This window comes from Phaethon aethereus (assembly GCF_964289735.1).
Source record: "Phaethon aethereus genome assembly, chromosome: 3".
Classification (NCBI taxonomy): domain Eukaryota; kingdom Metazoa; phylum Chordata; class Aves; order Phaethontiformes; family Phaethontidae; genus Phaethon; species Phaethon aethereus.
In genome coordinates this window covers 100,682,809-100,708,843 of record NC_138576.1, presented here as the reverse complement: position 1 = coordinate 100,708,843, position 26,035 = coordinate 100,682,809, and the positions used below count along the sequence as shown (strand labels likewise).

General features: G+C 36.1%; 1 protein-coding gene across 1 annotated transcript in view; it reads right to left on the bottom strand.

The window, feature by feature from the left end:
- The window catches only part of LRPPRC (leucine rich pentatricopeptide repeat containing), a gene marked incomplete at both ends in the record, with an annotated part of 92,912 nt that overhangs the window by 47,311 nt on the left and 19,566 nt on the right, over nucleotides 1-26,035 (bottom strand). The window contains 15 exons of the mRNA XM_081998503.1: nucleotides 141-345; nucleotides 1,974-2,059; nucleotides 3,492-3,622; nucleotides 4,820-4,933; nucleotides 5,625-5,678; nucleotides 6,027-6,104; nucleotides 6,314-6,420; nucleotides 7,547-7,604; nucleotides 9,920-9,947; nucleotides 13,088-13,157; nucleotides 16,389-16,482; nucleotides 17,114-17,232; nucleotides 24,920-25,027; nucleotides 25,109-25,214; nucleotides 25,494-25,636. Of these exons, the coding sequence (XP_081854629.1) occupies nucleotides 141-345; nucleotides 1,974-2,059; nucleotides 3,492-3,622; nucleotides 4,820-4,933; nucleotides 5,625-5,678; nucleotides 6,027-6,104; nucleotides 6,314-6,420; nucleotides 7,547-7,604; nucleotides 9,920-9,947; nucleotides 13,088-13,157; nucleotides 16,389-16,482; nucleotides 17,114-17,232; nucleotides 24,920-25,027; nucleotides 25,109-25,214; nucleotides 25,494-25,636 (1,501 nt within the window). The remainder of the gene's footprint in view (nucleotides 1-140; nucleotides 346-1,973; nucleotides 2,060-3,491; nucleotides 3,623-4,819; nucleotides 4,934-5,624; nucleotides 5,679-6,026; nucleotides 6,105-6,313; nucleotides 6,421-7,546; nucleotides 7,605-9,919; nucleotides 9,948-13,087; nucleotides 13,158-16,388; nucleotides 16,483-17,113; nucleotides 17,233-24,919; nucleotides 25,028-25,108; nucleotides 25,215-25,493; nucleotides 25,637-26,035) is intronic.

The following is a 26,035-nucleotide window of genomic DNA, read 5'->3' as shown; positions in this document are numbered from 1 at the left end:
GGTCACTTAAGTGTTATATGTGCATGCATGTGTGCATGTTTACGTGCATGAGCACTTTCAAACATGAATGTGTAGCTATGAATCACATACACAAATATCATATCATAACCTGTGTCATCTGAAGCCCAAATATAGCTTACTTTTCAAGGTGAACTGTAATCAGAGGGCAATGAAGGACAGCAGTTTCTGCCAACCCCAGGTTCACAATGGTCTCATGTAATCGATTCACTGTTTCAACTTCACCTCGTATGGCAGCGGCATTAAGAATGCGGAAAAAAGATGCAACTGTTCTGTCTGAGATAGGAACATCCTTCTCCTTCATCTCCGTTAGAATGTTAATAGCATCTACAATGAAACAACACAAAAGACCCTTAGGTAATTTCATGTAGGGAAAACAAACTGCTATTAAAACAGCATTTCAAACCCAGCAGGAATGTAAATTCTGGCGTATAATGCCGATTTCAAGTTAATTACTACTTGCATTTCTAAACGAGACTACAATTATAAATCCACAATAGCATGGTTTTATCATTTTGCTGCAACTTTGACTACAAATTATAGATAGGAACTGTGTGCCCACTCTGCACCACATAACCCTGTATAGTCTGCCCTATAGCTGCAAGATTCTGCTAAATGGATGCTTTTATCGTTCAATGCTAACATCTGCTAAATCACTCCATTGTTTCTTCAGCAGATGGCTTGTCACGAGGCCAGATAATAAAGATATGTTTACACTGTATATACAGCCAGACTAATGGTCTGATACCGATAGGGCCTGTTTGCTGTGTCGATACTAATTAGCCAAGGAGAGCCAATGAAAGCTTTCTAACAGACTGCATGTTAAAACATTAGGTTCATTAAGCTTCATTAGTAAGGCAGAAACAAACATCTTGGTATATGGAAAAAGTACATTTTTATAATGTTCTTAATTATTGGATAGGCAGAATGTTTTGATCACTTTACATTTGGCTACATTTATGAATGGTTTTATTTTCTGAGGGACATTTATGCTCTTCAAAGCAAGCTAATCTTTTCAAACTGCTTTAATGTAGAGGTGGTCATGATCTGATTTATTATGATTTGGAAAACATCATCTTTGTTTATTATTTTTTCTAACAGTAAGCTTAATAAGAGGCCAAGACAAATATCAAAGAAAGATCTTACAAGAAAAAAATTACATTAGCTTTTTAATTTTATTGTATAGTATTTTATATAAACCATAACACTGTGTATAGGCTTGGACCACGCTTTTATGGTGCTAAATCTTCTACAAAATCACAGAGCTCTATATTCAGAATCACCTTTTAAAGTTGATGACAGTCTAGAGTTCTTTTAAAGATAAAGCAAATCATGTAAATTACAGAATTCTATTAGACTAAATTACAGAAATTAAAGAGCTAACAGCTCAATGCAAACATCTAGAAATACAAAATAGGCAGTTTGCAGAACACTCATGAAAAGCCAAAATTTCCAGGCAGTTTGACAGATTGACTCTAAAATTCAGTAACAAACACATAAAAGAATACTAACAGAAAAATATATACTTTATAAAAAGTTAAGTGATTTTTTGCAGTACTTGGCTCTTATGAGAAGGTTATGTTTATAGGTTTTATGTTCAGCCTTCAGACCTTCTTAAGCAAAAACAAAGCCATTAGTCTAGGCACATACGCAATTTGTGCCATAAGTCATGATCTTCAAACTCAATCCAAACAGCAATGCTAATAAAAACTAGCTGCAGAAATGCAAAAAGCACTGAGCTGTGCAAATGTAAATGACAAGCTTGCCAATCCATTAAAACTAATGGCCTGCACTGTCCAAGCATCTCTGGTTGAATTCACATGCAAATTTGTATGCAAAATGTTCAAGCACTTTTCAGGACATGATATACCATTAATATCAACTCACATTTTTATTCTTGAGGCAAGATACCTTTATTATATAGCAGAAACACACAATGAAAGCAAATGGATTACCTTCTAGTCTACCGTGCTTTCCTAAGACTTCTACCAGTGCTACATACTTTCCAGTGTCAAGAGCAACAGGTGAACTCTTTGGGAAGCTAGAAATTAAAACATTAAGAATTGCATCAACAAAAGTTCATGTTTTATGGATTTAGCTTAAAGATTTATTTTTTAAACTACATAATAAAAAAACAGCACTGAGAGCTAAAAGTTATAACAAGTATTAAAGGAAAAATCTGATAGACTTTAAAAAATGCACCACTAAAATAGGATTTAAAAAAAATTATCTACACACCTTCTCAACTCCTAAACCCAAAAGTTGTATTTTAAAGAGCCAAATGGTTTAATTATTTGGTAGTTATTGCATAAAATCCGGTATTTCGCAGAAGCCTGGGAAGAAAACTCAGTCCGCATGGCTGGGACAGGGCTATATTCTTTTTGTTAAAGAATATGAAACTACTCGCCTATAGTAACATGTTAAAAGCTACTATTTTGAAATTTCTGCTATGTGTTTGTTTTCTTTTTTCTGGAAGTTTTAAAATTAATTGTCTCTGTTGTTTCTTTTTGTAATAATTCAAAGAGTCATTTCTTAGAAATATTATGCTACATTTGAGGCAGAGCAGTAAAAATGTGCTACTGCAGTGAAGCTCCACTACAAGACTCAATTTTACTTCATGCAAGCTCACTTAGGGGGGTTGTGTGAGAGTGGTAGTCCAGACAAAACCAATACACTATCGTTATTTGCAGAGTGGCAAATTTCTTTATATTCATAGCTCAATCATTTCACAATTTCAAACACCAGCAAGGTGTAATGAACACCTGCCTGCTAATCTACTGTAAAACCAAAGCAAATACTTTGTGAACACGTATGAAAGAAACTGAAAGTAACACATAACTTATTCTATATTCACTGTAGCATCACACCAAAGTGAGGTTTTCAAGGGAAAGAGGAAAGGGGTAGACAGAAAGATGATCTGTAAGAATTTGCTCCAGTATAAGTCACACATAGCATGTTCTAGCTGAGAGCTAATTTTACAGCCAAGATACAAAGTTCTGAAAACAAACAAACAAAAAAAATCAAGTAGAATGCTTCTTGACAGTCTTAAAATAATGTCATTCAGAAACACTTCTATTCTAAAGACAGTATTGGTGCAGCATATTCTAAACACATTCTAGGTGCTTTCTAACACACAATACAGGTACTTCTATTTCCCCTTAAATTAAGCCAGACTTATAGACACTATGTATGTTTAAAATAAAAGCAAAACAGATACTACACAGCAATTTGCCTTTTTTTTTTAAACAAAGATAATTACTGACCATACAAAGTAGTTGCTTCTGATGTTCAATTATACAAAGCAAATTTTTTGTTAGAAAAAAACACACCCTTGACTGTTTTAAATGCACATACATTGGTGGGGGAAACTAATTAAAAATGGATGAGGGGGTTAATACTCAACCTACTTAATGCAACAAGGTCTGTGTATCAGCATAAATCTCTGTGACATGTTTCAGTGCCGGTGTACTTACACTTTTTCTTTCAGGTTCATTGCTTCTTCTACATTATCATGTCGACAGCACAAATTTATTAAGGCTGCATAGCCACCGACAACCATGTCCGGTTCATATTTGGCTTTCACTTCAAGGGCTTTTTGCATATTCTAAAAAACGAACACAGCAAAGATGTAAACTAGAGGAAAAGTCATTACGACATTACAATTCCTGTATACTCCATGTGCAGCTACATGACTGCTTTGGTGCTTTTAGTAGTATAAGATAACATTTGAAAACACAGTGCTGTAACGCTTTAGCAAATTTTAAGAGTGAAAGTTATTTTGCAGAAATTAATATTTTCCTAAAACACCTTTTAGATGAACTCGATAATAGACTTCTAAAGAAATTTTCTTGCTTTGAGTTTATATTGCTAGCATGTTTTTATGTAAGCCTTTTTTTTTTTAATCCTGACAGACACCATAAACATGATTAACCCAAATTCTAAAATAGTTCTTATTTATTTGGAATTCCTAACAATTTTCACCTGTTATACTGCCAAACACAACAAAACTACTTTCTAATGAATAAGAAACTACTTAATGATCCCACAGAAAGCTTATTTTTTTAATACATTCCTACTCATACATTTGACCAGTTTGAACTTACAACCAGGTTTGCTTCTAATTTTATTTCATATGCAAAACTATAAAGACAGACAGCTGAGAATCACTCTTTCTAAACTGTATTCTTAGCAATAGAGAATTGTGCTATCATCTGCATGGCTGTTACTGCTCCTATACATACAGCTTTATAGGCAGGATCATATTGAAGAAGAAACTGAACAAAAGTGTGGTGATACCCCACAAATTACAGACACACACTAAATGAATGTAAACTACAGCTGGACGCCTGCCGAATGAAGGCAAGAGACCCTTTATCTCAGAAGAGCTTTCTTCCTGCAGGAAAATGGAATTTCAATCCCTGCATTAACAACCTAGTAATATTTGAATTGCAAATGTATCAGTTGCTTGACAATCTAGATATAAGAGACCAGAGCCATGGCTTGAAAGGACATTTGGCATGTATGATAAACCTATCACAGCTGTTACTATCATTCACTTCGCAGATTATTGTAAACAAACTTCAGCAACCCCAAAACATGCCATTCAAGGTGTTGCTGAAATTAGTTAACCTTTTGATTTAATTGCTTTTTGCACTTATGTTTGATTTATAAGCATCAAACCATGAAACCTCAAGCACTGCACTTGTCTTTGCTTAACTATGTCTTTCCATAATACAGTCATTTATGTCCCTTTAAAAATATAGCTATGTGTTTCCAATTATCTCTGTATTGCTTAAGATACCTCTTCTTCACAAAGAGCATGTATGAGTTGTTTCAAGACATCTGTAATAGGCTGGTTTTCAGCTTTTCGCTTTTCTAGTTTCTTCTCCAAAGCAGACACGTCAGATTTAGCACTCTAAATGGAGGTAACAGAAAGAATGTCAATTGCAAAAACAGCCTTCCCCAAGCAACTTGTCGGATCACTTTTATTAAAGACAGACAAAATAATCCTCCTCTTTCATACTATAAGAAATTTTTTCATCATTTAAGGTGCTTTTATCTGTTTAAATAGTACCTACTAATTGAAGATTTGAGTAAGAATACAGTAAAAAAAAGCATGAAGTAGTGTATCTACAAAGGTCAACATTACTATTTCTATCATACTCAGTTCTTTGTGTTCAGGGAAGTAGGGAATAGAAGCCTGTTTCTGTCTCCACTCTGCTCAGATCAGAGATGTAAAGACTTGACACTCCACCATTAGAAGCAGTATGGATTTATATGGTTCCTGCCACTCAAGTGGATCACTGTAATTTACAAGCATGAATTAAGCCTCACACCACCACTGTTAACTAACTAGAACTTTCAAAAAAATATTTACCAGAGAGGGAAACTGAGGCATGAAACATTAGCCAACTCCAAGGTCAAGTATCAGGTCTATGTGAAAATCTGGAGAGCCTTTACTCCTACTCTGGAAAGTAACCTCTGAATTTCAAACGGTAGAATTAAGTAACATTAACATACTTCTGTGATCACTCTTCATCTAAAACCCATATCCAAACATTATTATTACACTAAGAACAAGCATAGCTATCTGCGAATTTACTTACTTCTGGAATGTTGTCTGTAGACAGGGATTTTTTATGAGACAGTAACCTTGCATCCTAAAATGTAGTAAGAAGAAGGTATCACTAATCCCCCCCGCAGAAGTTCAATCTCTAAGTAAGCATATCATGCTAAAAATGTTCCAGTTAATTATATAATTGCAATGTTAAAAAAAGCTGTATTCCGCAGCATCGTTACATTGACTTGAAAAAGCACTTATTAAACGTATCCCTCAAACTTTCATATTATGAAATGAAAACATCTTCAACAGTGAAAAATCATGGAAAGGTTAAAAGGCTTACATATAATCATTGCATAAAGATATTTATTTTGCAAATGAGAATATATTCACAGAGTACAGATACTCCATTTTTTAGCTTCAAAGTAATTGCTAGAGAACCACAGACCTTAATTAATTCAGGAACTTGAGAGGAGTCCAGCAGTCTGCAAATGCCGCTCAAGTGGGTTGTAGGGATAACTATATTCTGTACCAAGAGGTGGGGAAAAATTATATGAGTTTTGAAACACAACCAAACTGAAATTTGTCTAACAAATTATCTCAGACGTAATTCAAGTCTCCAGCTCTTGCATGTCATTGAGAAGTGGTCTGGTTGTACTTAAAAGCAGCAATTTCAAATCTAATAGATACATGTCAGGCAGGACAGGCATTATGTAGCAAAAAATGAAATGGTACCATCTTCTTCAGCTGATGGAAGTATTGTCTCAAACGCTCCTCCTTGGCCTGTACCTCTGAGTCACTCATGCTGTCAATCAAGTGATAAAGAAAATAGCCAACAGCTTCTGTGGAAAAAAAACAAGAGAAAGCATTCCACTAAAATTACCGAGACTGTCATGTTATCAAGATTAATTTATAAGAAATCATTTTGGTGTGAGATGTCACCCTGATGAGAGGCTCTGAAATGGCAACAATGATCACTGAGGCATAGAGATTATGTGGTTTGGGAGCACATATCTAACTGGTGAGTGAAAGGAATATTAATTATTTTCAGACCTAGTGACAGCTTTTCAGTACGGAATCTTACTTCAATCTATTTTTTCCACTACTGTGTGACAGAAGTGGTACTGCCCAAGGCCTTCCCCCCCTTTCCTGCCCGCTACCCCAAATAGTTGCCACAAATATTTTGTCACTGCTCAAAAGAAAAAACAGATTTCTAACACTTTGCATATTTGTTCAGTACATTTTAGCCATTATATTCCGTTACAAAGATAAAGTATTTTAGTATTAATATAAAAACATAAAATACATTTTAACCATTAGATGAACTAATACTGAAGAAGTTGCCTATTAGCCAATGAAAATGAAGATTAACAGATTTTAGCAAGTAGTGTTAAGTTTCTTACATATGCAAATGTAAAAATATCGGGGGTCCTGCAGCCGAGAATAGGAAGAACATAATTTACTGTCTTTTCAAAGGTTCACTTTCCCCATGCCCCCTTGTCCCTCTGGCCCTGACAGGAGGAAAAAAACCACCCTGTTTTTTAAAAACCAGATTATACAAAAAAGTATACTTATTTCACAGTAGATGATTTGGGATGTTAAGTATCATTTTGCTTCATAAAAATCAGAAGAGCTACTAAAGGTATAACTAGGTTAAAAGACTGCATTTATTTATTTATTTATTACATACGCATTTCAGCACTGATATGTTGTTCATTCTAAATCTCTATTTCGGTCAACCGATTTAGAAAAATCATTATCAGCAAGATTTATTTATAATTTTAAAAAATTGCATGGATCTGACAAAATATGCTCTGATTATTCGAATTAGGATTTTACCCAACATGTTTTCAAATTTCACTTTCAAAAAGAAGCAATCAGTGTTTACTGTTATAATCCCTCAAACCCATCATTACACAGAAGAACGGATTTGTGGATAAGTTACAATCATAGAAATTGAAACTCTACCAGTTGGTCCTGGAGGCGTCAGGCAATAACGTTCATCCTTGTACAACAGTTCTGTTATCTGGTAAGACAGAATAATCGTACATTGCAGCCAAAAGCAGCAAGCAAGGACAAATAGTATCTGAAATTGAATTCTCAAAATAATAAAGCATTTCTCTGTTAAAGTATTATTCTTTACCACATCACAGTAATTCCCTAAGAAATACAAGGAAGTTTTTGTTTTTTAAATAATAGGTTTTTCTTTAAAAAAAAATATTGCACACAGAAATGCTTTCTGAGGTATGGAAACAAGACAGACACTCTAGTATTCTGTTTATGTATCATTCTACAGAAAGTTAGCTATTGTAAGACATTGCTTAAAGCAAATATTAACCAGCGTCACTCATGGAGATGCTACAATTATGTTCCAATTTACCGAAAGGCTGAAATTCGCCCATAAAGCTTTTTTTTGTTATTATTTTGAAAGAAGCAAATACATAAAGAAAAAAAGGAACACGATTTCTCATGCTCTGCTAGATTTATAACTAGTACGGCTGTTGTAAATAAGTGCAATTTTGAATGACAAAATATGCGTCCATAAAAATTAATTGCACTTGACTAAACTTAGCACATGTTCCATCAGTCATACAAACTGAAGGAATATGTCTATTTTACTTCATCAGAGGAAAAGAAGCGTTTACCAAAAGTCCCCACAACCTACCTACAAATACTTGAACTTAAACTACATCACTCTAAAAATCCATTTGACTGTTCTTAGGAAATTACATCACCTTTAGTTAAAAACTGAGATTTTAAATATTTCATTAATTTTGCTTTATCTGCCATGATTCTAGAATGCAACCTGAAAGAAGTTAGAGGGAGATGCATTCCCACTGTCAAAGTGCTGTGTTATATGTAGTGACAAAAGAAAAGGAACCCTCAACATTCAAATGTTAATGAAAAAGGATAAACAAAGCCAGAAAATACCAAACGTGCAGTGGAATAACGTATCTATCACTTCTCATTCTACCACCACCACAGACACTGTGGACAGTTAAACTACAGCTTTCTTCTGCTCTTTTGTCCTCATTTTCCTATGACAAATCAAGACACAGAAGAACCTACAACTACAATAAAAATCCAAGAAAGTAATGATAGCATAGTTGTTCTGAATCAAGTTTCAGAGAAGACCAAAAAGGATGGATTACAGAACAAAAAAAAAAAGCGTGATATTATTTCTAATGCTAAGTATCTATTAATTTCCCAAATCAGCATTTCTTATTTTAGAAATACACGTATTTACTCAGAAATTTAGCAAAGACAATAAAATATATCTTTCTTCCATTGTGGAGAACTGTAGAAGTAACTCTGTATATAACTTCATGTGCAGACCACCATTACTGAAGTCCTCTGACTGTCCTTCAAAATTAGTGTCATAACAGGAGTGATTAGAGCTACCCTTTTTTTCTCTCCCTGCCATCCCTTTTAATTTTTTAAATGCAAAAAAGGAAGGATAGAAGCAGAGGACAAAAACATCCTCTTGCCATAATTTTCACACAACAGAAAATCATAGTAAAATACAAAAAACCTGCACCTCACAAGCTGTACCTGACTTACCTAAATCATTAATCAGTGACTTTCCAAATTAAAATTTCCACCTCATTCCAAGATTTCTTTGCAAAATATAAAATATACTGCAAGCCATGTACTAGTTTATTAGTCAGCAGGTACAGTATTGAAGAAAAAATACAAAAAGCACAGTGCATGCCTTCTCAAATTTTGTAACTACATCCCGAGCGGTATCTGCCAACATCTCCTCTATTCTTGTGCTCCGCAAAATTTATTCACTAAGTTATACTGCAGTGTTTAATGTAGCCCATACCAGGGAGAGCAAGATGATCTGTCATTTCCCTTTGACTTCATCCAGGTGAGTTCTTTTATCTGGCTTTGCCTTCCATGTTTGAAGTTATATGACAGAAACTTTCAGGTTTTAATTGTGCCCTATTATTTTACTAGTACTAGTGTGGAGATACGAAGAAAGTCCAGGGACAGCAGGAAAGGGAATTAAACAATGTCAAATTGTACAACCATGGCAGGTTTTGTTACAGAAGCTACAACTATATACTACCTTCATCTGTAACAACATTGATCTAGAAATCAGGAGTAGCAACAGCTACACTACATCGTAGCACCACATTTGATTTTTCACAACTACACTAAACTGTACAATTTGAAAACTCAATTTCATACAGTTGTACAATCTGCCACTGACAAAAGTCTTGCTCAAATTAATCAGCTCTACAATTACTGATCTCTGAATTCAGATTTACAGTAATGCATGATAAACATGCCGTGCCTACAGAACATGATTTTATTTACAGCATTATCTCCACTTACCTTGCTCCAAAGTTGTACATCATTTGAGCTGAAGAGGGCAGCAAAGGATAACAAATTATAAGCAACAAAATGATTTTACTCCTGTATCTTTTTTTTTAAAAAAAACCTCACAAATCATTAACACTGAGGATCTTACTAAATTATTGAAATAAAATTAAAATACAGTAATTGCCACATATTGTTTAAGCCAACTCTGTACAGCGTAAGTATTGTACTTTTTACTATACTGCATATGGTCATAGTTTCTGCTAGATGACTTAAAATAATGCAGCAATCCAAACAGATAACTAAGACTACTAAGAATATATTTTAATTTTATTTTTAATTAGATCTTTTAACATGTTCTGATTGTACTTTTTTATTTTATATGTCATTCTATTTAGCATTTCAAGAAAATAAACTTCCCTCAAACAAGTCACTCTTTACATAGCCAACCCTCAATACATGGAATTTGCTAGAGCAAAAATCTAGACTCCTGTGCATTAACATTAGATTTTTAGTAGAGACAAATTAACTACAGGCAGTTATAAATGCATTTATACCACGCAAAAAAGTAATCAAATCTCTTACTTAAGATATAATGTCTATTATAGTGACATAAATAGAAAATATTTTAAAAAACAGAAAATATAGAACTCAAACAGGATAGATCTTGATGGAAAGCACTTCTCCGTAAATCATCAGGTAACAATCAAAGATCAAATGTCAACCAGTTCACTAAAATATAAAAAACCCTGACATATTAAAACATTAACCAGTTCACCAAAGTATAAAAAACCTGACATATTCCTATAATTTGTAGATCAAAATTCTCACTAGAAGCTATAACTTTCTGACAACTATAGAGCAGCATTAACTAGACAAGGCTAGGAGAACAAAAACTTATGACCTTATGAGAACTGTAGGAAGATAAAATAAGGGGAAAATAAGATGTCAGTCTGAACAGCTGCATAGAAATCTCAAAGCATTCACAGAAGTTTATGATTTTATTTAGGAGGTTCAAGCCTATGAAACATTTATTCTTATTGTGCTACTGCCACTTGTATTTGAAAATGAGTCAAATGCAGGTCCACGGGGCGGGGTGGGGCTGGTGGAGGGCACGGAAAATGCTATCTGTGAGATTAGTTAAGCTTTCTTGGGTAAACTCGCTCCACCACTGACAGCATGACAATGAACTGCAGATATCAAATGCATCAATTTCCTAAAGTACTTGACTCCGAAATAGTAATGGTACATCAGGCAGATAGAATGGGAATACTTCAAAGCAGTTACTAGAGAAGAGCAGCTTCAACAGAAATCCATAAACTAGTCTGCAACAGACACTGTTCATGTGTCCCTGGTGTCTCTACACTGTACTTTTGTATGCCAGTCCTAAATTCCACTCATTTGAACATTTAAGACCAGCATTTAGTCATAAAATTTTGCTGCAGTCTTCACAAAAGGTACACACATTCTTTTCTTCTACCCTACTATACCTTCAAGATTAATTTTCAGGCTGTTCTAGCCATTAAAATAGAAAAGGAACCGTGAATTGGCATGCTTTCAGAAACAATATAAGGGTGAAATATGGGCACAGCCAGCCTTGTACATAGCTTCTGAAGCCAGGTAACAATAAAGGCAAACAAGAAAGGGTAATATTAAAGAAACAAAAATTAAAAAAAAAACCACCAAAACTTGTGCCACGCAAGTGGCAAGGAGAGTGGGAAACAGTAAACTAAAAAACCCCACCCTTAATTTCCCTCAGAATTCTGAGTTTTTAGCCCAAATGTCTGATAACTATTGAAATCGGAACAGTCGTAACTGTGCCACCACTAAGGAGAGTAACTGTTTCACTTGAGGAGAGTATGATTCCTCAGCAGCTAGTTTTCACAACATAAGTTGATAATGTTTTAAAGATACTGTAAATCACATTCTGAACACCTGCACAACTCTCCAGTGGTAGAGGTATTTCACACTAGCATTGGTTGTGTGGAAAACATTGGTATGGCTTCCTTTCTAGCTCAAGTGTTACTTCAATTAAATATTTATCTATACTTACAGATAGAAAATGTGTTTTCAAAATCTGTTACTGTAATTAATACATCTGAAACAGATGATCCTGGAGCCGACTACTAAAAGGCATAGTAAAGTACCCCTATTGGATCTAAAACTATTTCAGTTATGCCTTGGAAGTCAAGGTCAGCTAGGACCTAGTTAACAAACCCAGTTTGAACACTGGTTGCTTTTTCTCCTACTTTTCTCACAGTAGAGCAGGATCAGCTAGATAGAACTTGCAGTTTACTAGGAAATTATTTTGGTGATATTCACCTGCTGCATTTTACTAATATCTAACCTAAACATAGTTACATCTCGCACATCACACTCCCATTACAAAATTTTAGGAAATAACTTAGTCGACAAACTCGGCCTTCAGACTCTGGTCCTGAGTAATATTAAGTGATCTCTCTGGTTCCCAGTGGTGTACGTATGCTGCAAAAAAACCTCATTCACCGTCCTCAGTGTTTGACTGGGGCAAAGAGTGAATGATAGAAATGCTTGTTAACTCACATGTATTTGCGTAAGCAAAAAACCCTGCAAGTTAGGAAGGAACTCTCCTTACAAAATGGGACCATATGGCTGTGAATACGAAGTCATGGCAACATAGCACAGTAGTAGGTGTTAAATGTGAGCATTTGGGAGTCATATTAACCCAAAGGGCACAGAAAGCTATCAGATGTAGTGGAATATGCCTGGCTCCTCCTGGTATTTCATCTTCATTAAGCACCCATTTACTTTAACGGTTAATAGTAGTAATCTTTAAGGAAATCTTGTATTAGCATAGCAGTTTCTAAACAAAAAAGTGAATAATGATAAAACCCTGAATGTTTTCTACTCTGAGAAGTTTATATACTGTCAAATAGCACAGAACAAACAAGAACAGTGAAGTTTTTTAATCCACTATATACCCCTTCAAAGGGATACTCACATATAGCAGAGGCAAGGAAACCAGGGAGAGGAGAGAGGAACAAAGATATTCCTCTGATCTCCTACAGCTGGAATCGTACTTTTAAATTTTCAAACATGGAGTCAGGGGGAAAAGACTGCACAGACTTGTGCTCAACAAAGCAAAAAAAGAGAGGAAATGTTGCTGCGAAGGGAGGGGAGGGGTAATTCATATAGCAACCTTACCTTTTAAAACCCAAAATGAGGCTGCTTTTAAACTGACGAGTATCAATAGGAGGTGTGCTTGCTGAAGATACTGTAAATGAAAGAAATGTTTCTAAATAGTCATTGTAAAAAAATCCCTGAACTGCAACAAGTCAGGAGGTCATGTAAATAGGGTATCATTAGAAGAACTATGTCTTCAGTTTAGTAAATGCTGATGAACTTTTTAAAATCAAAATTTCAAATACCAGGGTATTTGAAACAGTCCTGGTTTTATCAGCTCTAAATCCGCTCCATTTCAAAAGGAATCAAATATTCTGAGAGATTTTTCCCCCCCCCTCTTCATTGCCCTTAATGTCAATAGTTGATATATCAGGTTTTTTATATAAATTAGTAATAGAAGTAAGCATCTTATCTGTAAAAGAAGTACAAGACCAAACAAAATATAATATTCCAAAAAGCAAAACAACCCCAAACAATCCTTATCAAGAAAACTTGAGATATTAGCGCTGGGGGGGAAATCCATCAGCAGCAAATGGTTTGCTGTTTCAGACCGAATTCCTGCCTTAAAATAGGCTTTACAATTTTGCCTTCTATTTTTTAGATTTAGAAAACAAACAAAAAACTAAAAAAGACACTTCCTTAGGTGTTTGCTTCTGCTGGTGTAAAATTGCCTAACAAGAAAGAAAAAATAGTTCCGTCTAAAGTGCTATCCACTGAATCAAGTTAAACGTTAAGTGGGGAAAAAAAGAAAAAGACACACAGTTCTAAACGTTGATATTTACAATATTGGTTGAACACAAAGGAAACTGTAAACTTACTTAAAATTAGATGTCCCTGAGAGGTCATTTACAGTTATGCCCTATGTCCTCATCTTTACATCATTTCTTGGCTAAATATTCCAAATCATTCCACCTTGTTCCTCTAGAATTGCTGTGTCTCATTCCAGCACCACAATCCAGCAAAGAAAAAAAATACAGTAGTAGATGCATTTCAGTCCTGTGTGAAGTTACTACCACCTGACTTCACCATGACAATAGAATTAACCCCTGTAACAACTTGAATCCACTGGGCTCTTTCAGCCAGGGCTGCAATATGGTAGATGGTAAAAGAGAACTGAAATACAAACACCAGCTCTATAGGAACCTGGGAAATAAAAGGCAGGAACAACATGCTGAAACCACTCCTTAGTCTAACCCCAGGCATTTAGAAAATTAAAAGTTCTAAATGTTGGAACATTTATTTTAGTTTGAAAATCTCAGGTAAAGTTGGTTTCAAGAAACCCTCAACACAAATTCTCCTCCAGTGGTATATTAAACTTTTTGCTCATAAAAAGACCAGCAGAAAAGCATCTTAGTATGCTCAGCTGCTGCTGACAACCAGCAACCTGGTCTCCTTAGCAACAAACAAGTCTGAGAAAATCAAGAGGCTGACAATGAAGTGGAATGGAACGGCATGATAAAGGGAAAAAGCAGCTCTCATGTATGCCGCCTTATGCGTCCAGATTCCTCAGCTGATGCTTCGTAGTTTTCATCTTGTCAGTAGCAGAAATCTATATATTTTAGGGTATGAGAAGCTGAATCAATACAACTAGATAGCAACCAGCATTAATAACCAACCTTCGCCTCCTCTGACTACACTGATGAGACAGTTTTGAACTATTTTCCATACTGCATCTATTTTTCCCTCTTTGTAATACTGCAAAAGAACCCAAGTCAAAAACAAACAAAAAAACCTCCCAGCTTTTTAATATCCATGCCTTATCATTACATAGGTGCTAATTAGATTTATCAGCATTCATTTCAGCTTGGTAAACTATTTACACGAGTACCTTCCTTTAAAGCTCAAGTTCAAAAGAAATTTTGTACATCTCCATGAATTATTAACCCTAGTCTTTGTAAAGAGAAATACCACCACAAGATTTAAATTCAACACACAGACAACAGCTAAATAATACACTATGCGACACTAATTTCATGACAGTAAGACAGAATGCAGCCTGCTGTATGTGCCTCTACCATACTTTTGGTATCTCATACATTTACCATATAGCAGGCACACACATATTTCTACCTTATAACACATTAAAACCTGACTAATTCAGTTAACCAAAATGAGTGTGCAGGGTGGGTCTACTCTTTCATGTAGGCAAAAGACCCTATTCCACTCTGGAGAAGAAATTTCATTGTTCCTAATAAATAGTTATCCTTTCAAAAAAATTTCAAAGTTATTTTAAGTACTTCATTTTCATGGTTAATGTTTTTTGTTGTAATAAGAGCAAACAAAATAATAGCATAATCTAAGGTGAATCTTAAAGTTTCACTAATTGACAAATCTCCAATACAAAAATTAAATCACTGATTAGTAACTACTCATTTAATTTTCTCATTTTCAACACTACAGCATCCCATGGTCACAGTGTATAGGCTACATATTTCTATATTTTTTAAATAAAACAGTTAATAACAATTGCAGCAAAAGACTGCTTACGCTTTTCCCTGAACCTTGGACAAATAAAACTTGTTTAAAAAAAAAAAAAAAGAGATCTCTCTGTATCAGATTTACTCCAAAATCAGGTGGTTTATTTTTGCCTCAGTATACTAGGAAAATAAAAACTGTATTTGTTTTAAATTTTGAAGAGAAACATACATTCCTACTTAACCAAGCAAATCATCCCATCCCGTACATTCAATGACATGTATTATCTTTTGCAGGCACTGAGCATCAGAACAGTCTTTGGAGAGAACTCTTAAGTGATTAATTCATGCTGTTACAACTTCACCTAATTAACCCATCCAATTTATATACATAACTTCCATGACCAACAGATCAGCAGAGCACCCTCAGGTCAACGTCAGTGCCAATCAGTTCTTTAAAGTTGGTTCTTTCATTATAATTCTGTAGTACTTCAGAGCCATATTGTTAGACTAGCATCCTGTTGTAATTGATGCTGCAAACAAAAGCAAACCCTGCACCAAAGACTTAAGTCATTGTGCAAGGCAAATGCTCTCCTTAAGCCCACAAAGTACAAGAGGATCATAATCCTATCACAATCACAGCAAAGCTGTGATTCATAAATATGTTGTATGTAAATCTTACAGCTAGGTTCAATATTAAAAAAGAATTTAACCATGATATTTTGTCCAGAATTGGTAGTTTCAAACAGTCTGACATCTCATCATAAAGGACCTCACATAATAAAACTTTGCTCAAGTTTCCCACATATCTTTAAACCTCATATATTAATACATGTCAATCTTTTAGCCTACAACCAATCAACACTATGGCCAAGTGCATAGTTACGTGCAACATGAAAAATACTTACATAGGGAAAGAACATTATTCAGTCTTCCATGTGCTGCTTCATATCTTATTTCTGCTACAGAGAGTCCAACAGTTTCAAACAGGCAGTCATTTTTCTAGAGATAAAGCGATCAATCATTGGAAATACATCCAGAGAAGACCTTCTGCTATTTTGTTTTTAAACACTTCCTTCCCAAAGGATATTAGCATTCTTGTATTGATGGCTATTGAGAACATAGAAGGTGCTCTACGGAAGTCTACATGGCTAGCCACGTAAGTTGCTACTCATCAAAAATTATCCAGTTTTTGTATTGAAATCAACTGCAAGAGAGAAGTTACCAAAGGCAGAAAGAGTGGGACAGTTAAATTTAGTCTGCAATTCTGAATTCTTCAGCAATTAAAAAAAAAATAATTCACCAGTAACAATTGTAATACTCCTAATACCCAGTTAAAAAAAAGGACATAATTCATTTATTTATTTTTTCCACTTCAGGAAACAGAAAGCTAGTAAGTCTTGAGCAAAGTATTTTGGTTAGCTCTGAAAAGGAGAAAGAAACTCAGGAGAAAAACACCGTAAACAAACCATCAGTGCAACAACTGTTTCAAAAGTAATCTGAATGTTCTGAACAGGCTTCATCATACCAGGTTCATGTTTAGAGCACAACTGGGATCCACAGCCTTAATAAATAACATAGCAAAAACAAGGCAGGCAATAGTAATTTTTACGAATTCTAAATGTAAACTCACCTTCAGCTGGGCACGGGCAGTTTCACTATCAGCAAAATTTTTAAAAACATAGTCTGTGTATGTTTCGGCATCAAGTTCCACCCCCAACTCGTGCATCACTTTGAGGACATCAAAGATACCTAGCAAGACAAAATTGGTAAGCCTAAGCATTTCAGAAAAATGGAAACATGAGATTCAACTTTTAAAAAGAAATGTTGCTTTTCAAAAAAAGCACTTCTCCCCTCAATTTCCCTCCTTGAAAATGACATGCAAAATCCTGCATTTTTATTTCAGGTGTTAATAAAGTTCTTAATTGTGAAACTTAGAATAGATTTACAAAACTTCTTTTTCTGTGCTGTACTATAAAAGCCACGAAACTCTTGGCCAGTTTGGAAACTGGTAGTATACGAAGTTATCTTCTAACACTGAATATATGACAGTTACTCTTGGTCATGTTTGCAAAACACATTTTAGAGCTATGTATCAAAATGTCCATATTATTTGGCACAAAAAACAAATCTGAAATTTTGTGTAAAGTATGTAATCAAAATCAAGATACAAATGCATTCTTCAATATATAATAAATTCTTAGTTTTGTTCCCAGTATCCAACCCAGATTAGCAATCTTTCAAGATCTGTCTCTAGATTTGTTTAAAACAAGTAACAATTTTGTAAGCACATAGGTTGACTCCTCTATGAATGCATCAGCTTCAAACTGGAAATTCAGAGAAAGGCTGGAGTCTCCCAAGCCCCAGTGAAGCTACATTATAACTTCTACAGGGTTCAGATCAATTCACACAACTAGACTGTGTATTAGTACTGTAGATATGCATTTGAAGACAACAGATACCAAATCTTAGTAGTTCAGCAATAAGAGTGTATATGTCATGCTTTTTAATTGCTCACGCTCTTTTGATTTACAGAAACTTCTTACAGTAACCCTAGCTAGCAAACTCTGAATCCTTGTCAAAACAAATACAGGTATTTATCATTTTTGCTGGTCTAAAAATGGTTTGTCAGTTGCTGCAGGACACCAGTACCAAACAGCATATGTTTTTTTCAACTTGCATTTCATACTTATTACTTTAAAAATGTAAAGTTTCCCAAAGTCCCTGTCTTTGCCCTGGAGTGCCACCTATGGAAAAGTGACACTTCCATGAATATTTTATGCAGTGCACTACGGTGCAAATAATCAAATGTGAATTCCCTTTGAGCACTCGAAAATACATGCAGGCAAGTCACACTAGATTAAAGTCGCATCATCTGTTAGAGTTTGCCTTAAACAAAACTCTGATTTTGGCCCAGAACCTGCAAAAATATGAATAAAGAATTAATTACAGTAAATCTTTCTTGATACTTCTCAAATTTTGACAGCTAGCTTCTATTTCATGTCTTCTACTTCACAAAAAACACACTAAGTCCTCTTAACGTTGAAACATTTTAAAAAAAATAACTGTATCTGTATCACTAGAAAGTAGTTTGTAGATCAAGAACTAGACACCATAATGAATAAGGTGTGGTAAACTCAGGAGACTTGGGTTCAAATTTGTATCTAGAACAGAGTACAAAACAGGCTTGTTAATCATCCCCATTCCCTAGTAGACATTGCCACAAAAATGTTACATGAACTGGCATAGTTCCCGAGTAGGAAAGGGCATGCATGAAAACTAGCACAACAGTGATATGCAGATTAAAGAGGAAGACCAGTTACAATACTGCACATAGCCAAATTAATTGCAAACTTAAAAATGCTGCCACATATTTCTTCATTTCTAAGATGGCTAATGTACAAGTCGGGGGGGGGGGGGGCAGGGAGGGGGGATACAAGATTAAAACTAACACGGAATCCTACAGTTTTGCTTACATTCTCTACCTCACCAAGCGTAGAAACACTTTATTATCACATAGACACCTTCCACAACACAAAGCAATAAAACATTTGCACTTCAATCAAAATACTGTAAAATTGTTCAATACATGCATGAAATAGGATTTGAGCACTATGTGTGTGGACTTTTAGAAGTTATTTGCTCCTTATATTGGAAAATACACTAAACTCTTCTCTCTCCCCAAACCAAAGAACAGACTAAAAACAGAGAGACAGAAGTGCAGTCAGGTTCATTTAGAACGCTGGTCTACCAAATTTTTTCCAGAACACAGCCCCAATACATGTGTATTTACTTCGAAATTATATACACGTACTACTGTACTGATATATTATGCACAGTATAAAACATACACAAAAACAGAAAGTAAAAAAGGATTAAATAATTATTTTGTTTATTTACAGATGGCTCACACCCCAGTGTATTGCCTTGCACACCCCACTTCGGAGACCACTGATCCAGAAGACTGGTATGACTAAAACACACAGTAAAGTCTTCCGGCCATCTCCCTGCTTAATCAAGAACAGTTTTTCGCGATCTTGGGGCTGAGATATGCAAGGACTGCAGGAGCTGAGTATAAAAAAATCATTTAGTGAGTGGAAAGAGGAAAGAAATAGAGAACAAAACACAGACAAACTTCCGTTCTCCTTTTTGTCAATACTGGAAACAGCACTGGAACACCCCAACAGAAAAGATTCCAGCCTCAAATCGGTATATCCAAGAACAAATACAGAAGAGATTAATTACAAGGTGGTCATAATATTCCTGTGATAGAGCAGAGCAACTTGCTGTTATTCAAGAAGTGAAAAGTGAGACTTGCATTTCAGTCCACCTTTCATTTCCTAAGTTTCTCACAGTAAGTCATGCCTTCTTCCAGGGGGGATTTCTAAGGCAGTTACGTACACTACATGTGCAAGGGCTTCAAGCAGTTTTCTGAAGAAACAAAAAGAAAAACCACTCTGGTTTGAAAAGCAAGGTCGCTTTTCGGAAAACAACGTAACATATAAGGTATTTTTGCTGTGCTGTTAATTTCACAGAATCACAGAATCACTAGGTTGGAAAGGACCTTCAAGATCATCAAGTCCAACCATTAGTCCAGCGCCACCATGTCCCCTAAACCATGTCCTGAAGTGCCACATCCACACGTTTTTTGAACACTTCCAGGGATGGCGACTCCACCACCTCCCTGGGCAGCCTGTTCCAATGCCTGACCACTCTCTCAGTGAAGAAATTCTTCCTAATATCCAATCTAAACCTCTCCTGGCGCAACTTGAGGACATTTCCTCTTGTCCTATCACTAGTTACTTGAGAGAAGAGACCAACACCCTCGTCGTCGTAGTTGTAGAGAGCGATAAGGTCTCCCCTCAGCCTCCTCTTCTTCAGACTGAACAACCCCAGTTCCCTCAGCCGCTCCTCAGAAGACTTGTGCTCCAGACCCCTCACTAGCTTCGTTGCCCTTCTCTGGACACGCTCCAGCACCTCAACATCCTTCTTGTAGTGAGGGGCCCAAAACTGAACACAGGATTCAAGGTGTGGCCTCATCAGTGCCGAGCACAGGGGCACAATCACTTCCCTACTCCTGCTGGCCACACTATTTCTGATGCAGGCCAGGACGCTGTTGGCCTTCTTGGCCACCTGGGCACACTGCCGGCTCATGTTCAGCCGGCTGTCAACCAGCACCCCCAGGTCCCTTTCCGCTGGGCTGCTCTCTAGCCACTCCTCCCCAAGCCTGTAGCGTTGCATGGGGTTGTTGTAGCCAAAGTGCAGGACCTGGCACTTGGCCTTATTAAACCTCATACACTTGACCTCTGCCCATCGATCCAGCCTGTCCAGATCCCTCTGCAGAGCCCTCCTACCCTCCAGCACATCAACACTCCCACCCAACTTGGTGTCGTCTGCAAACTTACTGAGGGAGCACTCGATCCCCTCATCCAGATCATCAATAAAGATATTGAACAAGACCGGCCCCAGAACCAAGCCCTGGGGAACACCGCTTGTGACCGGCCGCCAGCTGGATTTAACGCCGTTCACCACAACTCTCTGGGCTCAGCCATCCAGCCAGTTCCTCACCCAGCGAAGAGTAAACCTGTCTAAGCCACGAGCCGCCAGTTTCTCCAGGAGAATGCTGTGGGAGACGCTGTCAAAGGCTTTACTAAAGTCCAGGTAGACAACGTCCACAGTCTTTCCCTCATCCACTAGGCAGGTCACCTGGTCATAGAAGGAGATCAGGTTGGTCAAACAGGACCTGCCTTTCATGAACCCATGCTGGCTGGGCCTGATCCCTTGGTTGTCCTGCAGGTGCCCTGTGAGCACTCTCAAGACCAACCGCTCCATAATCTTTCCCGGTACAGAGGTCAGGCTGACAGGCCTGTAGTTCCCAGAATCCTCCTTCCGGCCTTTCTTGTAGACGGGCGTCACACTGGCAAGCCTCCAGTCTTCTGGGAACCCCCTGTTAACCAGGACTGCTGATAAATGATGGAGAGTGGCTTGGCAAGCTCCTCCGCCAGCTCTCTCAGTACTCTTGGGTGGATCCCATCAGGCCCCATAGACTTGTGGGTGTCCAGGTGGTTCAGCATGTCCTTGACTGCTTCCTCCTGGATTATGAGGAGTACATTGTGCTCTCCATCCCCATCTTCCAGCTCAGGGGGCTGAATACCCTGTGGCTACCTGGACTGGCTAATAAAGACTGAGGCAAAGAAGGCATTAAGTACCTCAGCCTTGTCCTCGTCCTTGGAGACAATGTTCCCCGCCATATCCAGTAGGGGATGGAGATTCTCCTTGCCTCTCTTTTTGTTGTTAATATATTTGTAAAAACATTTTTTATTATCCTTTACGATTGTGGCCGGACTGAGCTCTAGCTGCACTCAGAGTTCTTTACCAGAAAAACCTGTCTTCAAACTAGTATTTCAAGCAATCACTTTGTGAAGTTATCAACCTAATTCCTTTCTGGACCCAGACTCTTATTTCCCAAAGTAAAAACTGAATTATCATTCACTAACCATGCTTTGTGTATATAACAACAGTTTAATAGTAAACTAAAGTTTACTGACTTTTAAAAAAACTGTCCTTAAAAATAACATGATTATACAAAGATGAAGGGGAAGTCAAACATTTCTAGTTATTTATAGTAGGCGCTCCCAGTTTCAGTGTATTATCTGATACAAGATGAATCTCAGTGCCAGTAACCATTTCAGAACCACTGCATATGGATCTTTTAAACCCTTCAAGCACTTTCCATTCCTAAAAGCCCAACAGTAACAAGTAATTATTAATTATAATTAATAAGTAACTAGATAAGTAATAAGGAAATAAGTAATTATCAAATTATATAACAAATGCACACAAAAGCAAGAATGCCCTATCTGAAATTATTTGCCTGTGTAAAATGATGGAAAAGAACTGTCTGCTATTTCAGAGTGCTTAAGTTCTCTACAGTATATTTAAAAGGGGCCTTGCTTACTTTCATTCCCCTTAGCCACCACTTCACTGCTATTTTTCTTTCAAACTCAATTCCATAGTACAGAAGTTAGGGAATTACCTTTGATATCCCATGTCAGCTTTTGTTATAATGAACATTAGATAAACGTATAATTAAACATTTTTATTAGTTATATAATTGTTTGGGTCACATTATACATACTGATTCAGGCATTTGTACCCTGCAGTTCTAGGTAAGTTGTTGCTTATATTTGTGTTCTTTAATGATTATTTAGTCCACTATCTACATCTTATCAGATTTTTAATAGTTTTTCCTCAAAGTTCTTTTCCATTTTCAGCCTCACCTATACAGAGATGCAAAATTATACACATTAGGCTGGGCATTACTACCTTGTAGAGAAAGGAATTATTACTTCATTTTTGGTATGAGATGTGATACAACATCTATCTACAGTTTTGTTCACACAGCTCTATTATTTTTTGCTGCTAGAAAGCGCCATTCTGTTCATTTACTATCTGCTGTCACCTTTAAGTTCTCACTGCGGCATTATTTTTTGCTCTATTATTTCTATAAAACAATTTCAGGCTGGGTGGGGTTTACTCCCCTATTTTCTTTCCTTCAAACATATTGGTTATATTTTTAGATAGTGGATCTCTTTTTTTTTGGTTGTTAAATTTCAAGAAATGAATGTAAGCTTACACATGGGAAAGAAAAAGACAACTTGTTTCACTGCAGCAAAATAATTCCACTGACTCTTCATGTAGAAAAACATCGCTTAGGTACCTTATGTATTTTAAGAATTGCAAAATCACTGACTTTTGTAGGTATGCACCCAGTAGTAACGCTCCCACTTGACAATTCAAACTTGGAGACTAAGTACCAACAAAAACATGTTTGCAAATCCACAGTACTATCATACAGCCATACAGAAGTTTATACATTCAATGCCTTTGCAGATAGAAAAAGAAAAGCTCTGTAGAAAATGGCAAAGCCAGAATTGAGGGTTCCATCCTCAGTTTTCTTTTCAATTTGCTTCATGGCTTCCAGCAGGAACTAGCAGCCAAAGCATAGTTGATTTCTATAGCAGGAGCTCAAATTAAGGCAACTTCTGATCTTACCAAAGACCAAAAGAGATAGGAAAACTTAAGTTTCTCTTGATGGTCAAACATTGCTTCAATTTTGGGAGTCAAGTCTAAATCTAAAAATACTTCCAACACCTCTTATAACTGTGTTAGTGAGGTGAAATTTTCCATGGAGTAACAGACAGCATGATTTTTCAGTAGGCAGCATCCACATAGAGAACTATGACGCCAATTTCAATTTACTTGTTTTTTGGCAACATTGTACTTCAATTAAGTCACAAAGGACAGAACTACAACAACGTTGCCAGACTTTTAAAATATCATAGAACTTTCAAGCATTTGAAAACCTGGGAGAAGATGAACTTGGGAAGTCACCTAGTAGGAACAGAGCCTAAGGAGTTAATAAAAACTGAATATTGTTTTCACAAAGGCTTTTTGAAAAAGACTTGAGACGTTTTTATAGCCAGAAACAATTAGGGAATACTTGTTTCAGCATTTCTTCCACACTGGAATGTGACTGTATATTTAAGATAAAATTGCGATATGAAGAGTCTGCTAAAAGCACTTTTTTTTTGTTTGTGCATTTTGTTTGTCACCCAGTGTCACACTAACAACTCTGCATCTCATTCTAAAGCACATTATACTGTGAGATAAGATGAAAAAGACAGTTTTTTGTTTCCCCAAGGGGGAAGTACTTCTGTTAAAAGCATCTTTTTACAATACCATTCTTTCTGAATTACCAATAACGCAAACCAAAGAATTAGATATTGTACTCTAAAATTTAATATTTGTTCAATTCTTATTCATATCCTGTAGACATCCCCAGGTGTAACAGGGGAAAGTGTGCTAAATGCTTAAACCTACTTAAGAATCCCAAAGATTGAGCATTTCTGTCCTTCAATCAGTATGCTGTCAGGTCAGGCTCACACATTCAGCCATGTAAGTTCTCCTGCAGTTTTTATTATCGTAACAAAACTCACATTTGGCTTATCAGGTAAATAATAATAAGTTGGCTTGAAAAAAGGATTGGGTTTGCAGTCCAAGACAGCTATTATAACATAATCTTACTTTTAAATGCTTCTCTCAGATTCCAGTTTCTTCAAGAGTAAACTCAGTAAAAGGTAATGAGCAGCAAAAAGAATCAGTGGAAGGCAGAAAGAACGTGAAGGGTTAAAGAGATAATTAAACACTCTCACAAACCTTTCTATGCAAAGGTAGACTTTAAATTTGTAGAAAAGTACCATGATTAGGAAAGAAAGAAGATTTTGAAAAAAGTCTTTCTGAAGAAAAAACTGTTTGCAACAAAAAATACAGACAAGCAGCAAGGTCTTCATTCACTTTCAAGAGTCTGCTGAATCTCCTAACAATGTTTTCATAATAAGATATGTGCACTAGGTTTGCAATAAATCAAACAACTAACCTTTAAGATTCTTCTCTTTCTGGAACCCAACTAGCAGCGGCCAGGAATAATGAGGTCTGAGTGGCAAGCCTTCCTCTTTCATCATCTTCATCACATCAATGGCCAAGGCTGCAAAGATTCACAAGACAATTAAACAGTGACCAAGTACTTTAAATAAGCATATGTAAAATAACTAAATAAGCAGAGTACCTGATTTGTTGGCCTCCAAAGCACAACGCAAAATAAATGGTAACGGTGCTGAGTGCATTTTTGCTTCTTTTAACTCACTACAAAATTGCTTCAACTTGTTCATAGGCTGCAAAGAATTTAAAAAATCAATTTAATATATTTTTCAATTTCACAAATTGTTAAGAATATCAGATTCTTCTAATGTTTAGGAAATGGATGTGACACATGCCAAACATGATTCCGTCATGAATTTCAATTTACTATGCAAATTGATATGAAATTTTAAAATCCTTCTTGTATTCTTTAAGAACCATGCAAAAAAATCTTCCATTTTTCTTCACAGTTGCATCAAGCTAAATATACTGTTCCTAATATATTAAGAAAAGAGTATTACTATTCTGCATACCATATCTCTGTTTACACAGTGTTGCAAGAAGAAGCTACCCTGATCCACATTATCGCGCGATAAATGATTAAGAGACTTCAAAATATGGAAACTTATATCTTCAAAGCCGTGAGTTACCAGAGTCAAACACAGGTTCATTGCATCTAGCAATTGAAAAACAGAGAACAAAATTTTAGAAGTACATATACGTATTTTCACATTAAACTACTAAAATTAGTGAAAGCTAGGAAAGTGTTTTACAAGTATCATTAGCATACTTTTAAACATGATTAACCAATCAAATTTGAGACTACCCTTTTCAGACTTATATTTATCAATGAAATTTGCTTTTCCTGTTAGAAGACTGTGCCAAAAAATACAGAAGCATAACCACTGCAATATGATAGAAGGATACTAAATATAAGAAACACATTTCTAGACACGTCAAAAAGGAAAAAAAAGATGAAGTGTATTTAACAGTTATAAAACAGATTATGCATACTGGGATCCAAAAGTGTCTTTAACTGTAGATAAAGGAAACTATATTCAGTGTTTAATCTCCC